Here is a 5,555-nt window from a genome sequence, read left to right as displayed (position 1 = left end):
AATACATACTGTATGTGTGTGTATTTATATATACATAATAAATATACACAGTACACAAACATATATTATGTAAACAAACACTTTTATTTTCAAATGCGATTAATCGCGATTAATCGTTTGACAGCATTATTGAAAAGAAATGATGTTTTGAGCATTCACATTCAAATAAAAAAAAAACATGTGAACTGCTTTCAGACTAAGTGTGAAAACACCCTAATTAATATTTGACTGTGTTGCATTACCACCAGTGATGTGTTCAGGGATGATACTTTCATGCACTCCGGCTACTTCGTTGGGATTCAGAGCAACTGTAGGCAGAAGCCATGGAGGATTTGAATAGACCAACTGTTGCACTGGTGGTGGTCCAGATAAGGGAGCAGTGGCTAAGAACGGAAAAATATATAACCCCTATAATAATAAATAGATAACTAGAACAACAATATTTTTTAAACATACTTTATTTAAAGGGATAGTTCCCCCAAAAATAAAAATTCTGTCATCGTTTATTGATCCAAACAGCCATTTACTTCCAAAGTATGGAGAAAAAAAAAATACTATGGAAGTCAATAGCTGCCATTAACTGTTTGGTTACCAGCATTCTTCAAAACTCAGGTTTAAAACAAGTGAAGGGTGAGTACATTTTCATTTTTGGGTGAACTATCCCTATAATAAAGCCTTTTGCAATATTGATAAGGGTTTGGATTTGGTACCTGAGCAGCAGCCATGTTTGGAGTCTCTGGGCGAGTCTGCGATCAGTCGTTCTGGCCTCCCCTGGTCGTGACCCTCCACCAGCATGGCAGTGAGAGGTGTCACAAACTGCTGCTCTAAAGCCAGGGCCAAGATCCTCTGGGTGATCCTACGCTTCTTAGATGCAGTAGGAGCTACAGAGCTACATGAGAGGAAATCCACAGAGGTACGATTAAAGGGAAACACAAGAGAGAAATTCCCGTTTAGCCTCATTTTTGATGTATGATGTGCTTTGGACATGCTTTGTCTACTTTGTATTACTTTTGAAACCAGCAAATAATTCTAAGTGAGACTTGGCATACATAGTACATATAGAAGAAAAAATCCAGAATAATTTATATTAAATGGACTGAGAAGTGAAAATAAATAAATCATGGCAAATTCGGCAAAAACAATTTACTTTTTTTTTGACGTTTCGATGTTTACTATTGAAACAGTAAGTTGAAACATTTGTTAGTTTACATCACAAAATATGCCCTGCCTACTTTTAGAAATATCACAGGTTGTTCACTCGGGAAATACACTTTTTGGGACATTATCTTCTATTTTGAATTAAATTTCATTTGGCCACAGTACCAGGGCATATTTACCAACATCTGTCTTTTAGCAAATCAGGTAGGACTACCAGGTGAACATAAGTAACATTAATGAGCAGTGATGGTCAGTAATGAAGTATTATTTGAAGTATTATAATTGAAGTATTATAATGAAATTACTTTGTTACTGTGTCACCCAGAGCTGATCCTTCCTCTACGCAAAATACGCAAGCTGCGTAGGGCCCCCGAAACACCAGGGGGCCCCCTTGCTCTCAAAGATGATTTAATTTTAGTTTCGTTTTTGAATTTGGCCAGCAGTCATGAAAACATGAATGATCATTTCTTTTAATGCGGTGCGCTCTCGCCCTTTCTATGTAAAAATCAGTTAAATCATGTAATGTGAATGTAGTACAGTCTTGCTCCAGACTAAAAAAACAAGTTGAAAGCGCATCGAGCTACGGAATAGACACTGTTTCTCAAGCGCTTTCCGAGAGCATGATTCGAGACGGAGTGAAACACGGACAAATGCGTTTCATTCATTCGTTCATAACCACTCATACCCCACTTCAATAAGAGTCTCATCTCCCATTCCCTTTAAAAGACAGTTGCACTCGTGCCATGGCGTATTTGCTATTTAAACGGCGGAATTTGCAAGCGCAAAGACAGAACGCGTCTCCAGAGATGAAACGGAGCTGCTTCGGCGCGAGCAAATAGGTAGCCTAATTCTGATACATGCAATGACTATCCATTATGACATGTAGGCATTTTTACATTTATGTAGCCTACACAATAATAATCTTTTACATTGCAATCCTTTAATTTTTAATATTTGGCATGTTTGTGTACTGCTGTGCGTCCCTGTGTGTGTTGTTGGTCAATGGCGCAGTCTATTTCAGTTGCCTCAAAATAGCAATGCGCCAGCAATGCGCCTGAACACACCTCATTTTCAGACCAGCACGATGAGCGCACAAATGGGCGCAAATGCATTTCCTATTTAAACAACGTGGCGCAGGATGTGAAAATGACAACTGCGTCGGGCTGAAACTAGCAAAAAACACTGCATTGCGCCGGGTGTATGATAGGGCCCACTGTTTCTCAAGCGCTTTCCGCGAGCGCGATTCGAGACGGAGTGAAACATGGACAAATGGTAAAACCTCAAAATTCATCCTATGAGAACCATTTTTAAATCGGATATTACATTACCATAGAAATGGTACTTTAAAATCTTTTGGCAGTCTCCTCCCCCTTAGTGGGTGATGTCAAGTGTCATATTACAAAATGTATTAAGGTATTTTACAATCAAAACTTTTTATAATCTTGACAAAATACATATCGTTGCAAAGGTCTGAGTCTCAGGATTCCATATTTTGTGATAGGAGAATTTTAGACATTTGTTACAGAAAAAAAATGCATTAAAATAATTCTATGGAGTTTGCATGGCACCCGGTGGATGTTTATGGTATAACGTCCTAAATAAAATCTCACAGGATTTTTTTTAATATCAACTTCAAATTTGGAACATAACTTATTTAGACATAAGGCTTTAATTTTATAGCAATTTTGTATTTAAAAATATTTTGCAAAATATTTATTTTATATAAAATACAATTGCATTTTCTTTATAGTAAATTTAAACGTCTATAACTCTTTGATACTTTTATATTTTAAAATAATTAACTTCTGCAATAATCTGCTGATTGTCTTCTTTAAAAAGAGTCCAACCTTAGGTCTGTATTCCAACGCGTTCATGAATAATAACAATTTAAGTTTGGATAGTGCACTTTCACGTCTACTGTATGTTCGAAAATGGGTTATCTGTACTTTTCATTTTACTTCACAACATTACTGCACTACATTACATAAAAACATATTCGTTATTTTGAACTGACGAAAATGACATTCTGATTCATAAACGAGTTGATTCTTTTCAGTGAACCTATTAAAGTGTTTCACAAATCGCACCCAATGATTCATTTGCGAATTAGACTGATCCAGTCGCAGCTGTTCTCGAGTCAACAAATCACTGATTCAATTGTCTTCATGTCTGACTCAAAATGAGCCAAGAACCAAGAGAACCACGAGTGACTGATGGCACAAAAAAATTCATTGTCTTCTACTATGAAATTCTACTTTGTCGAGGCAATTTTCTGAGTCACCTCTTTGAATTTTTATTTTGTTCAAATGCCTGTTTTTGGTCCAGTTTCCTGTTTTGATTCATCAGAAGGACATTTTAAATACATTTTCATCTCAAATTAAAGTTTATTTGATCAATTATTAGCAATCTTGCATATAGGTGGCCTCAAATCTAATAAAACAGCTCCTGTTTTTTCTCTCACCGTTCGGCCAGTAGCTGATTGACAGTAATGTAGGCCCACATCTGCCGAGCAAAGCCAGTGAAGGAATGTTGATGTGTGCCGAGCACAGAGTCCAACTCCCGAATATCTGCCTCTGTCTGAATGTTCAGGTCCATGTTGGCCTACAAAAGCAAAACAACTATTATTAAACAAGGCATGAAAACTGAATTTTTAAATCTGAACAGAGACAAAGGTGTGAAGGGGCTCACAGCAGCAGCGGTGGTGAAGCTTTGCAGTGTTGTGAGGTCTGATGGTTGGAGTTTTCCAGCCACTATCAGCTCAGAACCACTGAAGAACTTATCAAAACGATTCTGAGTCACGTTATTCACCGTGTTCTCAGGAAAATTAATGGTGATAGACCTCAGGAGAGGAGAGGAGACCTGACTGTAGAACGTCTGGAGAGAGAAGAAATTGAGTCTTTAAAAGCTCAAAAGAGTTTTGTTTCATTCACATTCACATCCAATTAATCTCAGATGTTTCTCATTAGATTCTGGAAAAATAACAATAGACTCAAACGAGATAATTGCTGACATACTGAGAGTGTGTAGGGATATAAAATTATGTCTGGATAGCACAGCTCAGATCATTTGGACTTGGAAGAATTTGATGAGAAATGTTTCAGTTCATACAGAAATTCACATCTTTTTTCTAACTTCCATTAGAAAAACTTCAATTTTTTGTTCAATTTAATCTTTGTGATAAATGTAACAGATTTTTACAAAACGTATTTTTACAGCTGTCAAAGTTAACATGTTAACTAAACGTGAATTGCAATATATTTTTGACATATTTAATGAATTTGAATATAAAATCAGAATATATTAAAGAATATATATATGCTATTTAAAATATTCTGATTAATATTTTTTTATATTTAATATTTGTTTTTGATATAAATGTTAATTTTAATTTATTTGTAATATTTTTTCTTACACAGTAAAATTATAATTAAACGTGAATTGCTATATATTTTGAAATATGTAATGAATTATATAAAATGATATATATTATATATAAATAATATATGCTGTATAACATGTCTCAATAATAGACAACTGCAATATATTTGATGTTTAAGGATGAGCAGAATTTTCAACCAATAACATTTCACTGTAAGAGGGGTTAGCAAGAGTGAAATATAGAAAAAATATATAATAATAATAAAACAGGCGATCATCTAAAAGGTCCAGTCACTTGTCATGGTTTGGAAAGAAATAAGATTAAAATGGAAGAGATAGGATTTATTGTGACACTGTATTAAACCTTTAACTGTTCTGCGGCATCATGATTGGCATAAATCCTCTGGGCGACGCCTCTGTTGTCCATGGCCATTCTCTCCAGGAAATCGAAGTCTACGTCAAAGCCAATACCGAGAGAGAATAGAGAAAACTCCTCCCTCATCACACGCTTCACGTTCTTCTGAATAGTGTTCAGCTTTATTTCTCCTGTACAAGACGTGAAAAGAGAAACAGTAGATCACTGAGGACTAGAGGAAACTTCAGGACATGAGGGTAGGATGCATAGTGTAAACGTTAATAAATCTTACCCACTGTTGGGTCTCCATCAGACACCAGAATGATCATAGACACAGAACGAGGGTCGATCAGTCCCTGATTGGATGCTCTAACCAGCATCTGCACTGCTCTCAGTAAAGCCTCATTGATGTTGGTGCCTGGGGTTAAATACAGGGTCAATGACAAACAATAGTGTGTGTGTGAGAGAGAGAAAGAGAGAGTGTGTGTGTGTGTGTGTGTGTGAGAGAGAGAGAGAGTGTGTGTGTCTGTGTGAGAGAGAGAGAGAGAGTGTGTGTGTCCGTGTGAGAGAGAGCGAGAGAGTGTGTGTGTCTGTGTGAGAGAGAGCGAGAGAGTGTGTGTGTGTGTGTGTGTGTGTGTGTGTGTGTGAGAGAGAGAGAGAGAGA

At 36.5% G+C, this 5,555-nt stretch overlaps 1 protein-coding gene across 1 annotated transcript in view; it reads right to left on the bottom strand.

Annotated features, from left to right (window-relative positions):
• LOC107666937 (inter-alpha-trypsin inhibitor heavy chain H2-like) overlaps positions 1-5,555 on the bottom strand; it is an 18,078-nt gene that overhangs the window by 6,369 nt on the left and 6,154 nt on the right. Inside the window, exons 7-12 of the mRNA XM_016458467.1 lie at positions 5,184-5,309; positions 4,901-5,082; positions 3,847-4,032; positions 3,620-3,759; positions 711-889; positions 243-383 (exon numbers count right to left, since the gene is read on the bottom strand). Of these exons, the coding sequence (XP_016313953.1) occupies positions 243-383; positions 711-889; positions 3,620-3,759; positions 3,847-4,032; positions 4,901-5,082; positions 5,184-5,309 (954 nt within the window). The remainder of the gene's footprint in view (positions 1-242; positions 384-710; positions 890-3,619; positions 3,760-3,846; positions 4,033-4,900; positions 5,083-5,183; positions 5,310-5,555) is intronic.

The sequence above is a fragment of the Sinocyclocheilus anshuiensis genome, unplaced genomic scaffold, assembly GCF_001515605.1.
Source record: "Sinocyclocheilus anshuiensis isolate Anshui unplaced genomic scaffold, SAMN03320099.WGS_v1.1 scaffold719, whole genome shotgun sequence".
NCBI lineage: Eukaryota > Metazoa > Chordata > Actinopteri > Cypriniformes > Cyprinidae > Sinocyclocheilus > Sinocyclocheilus anshuiensis.
Note: the sequence above shows the minus strand (reverse complement) of the source record. Positions and strands in the feature narration are given on the sequence as shown.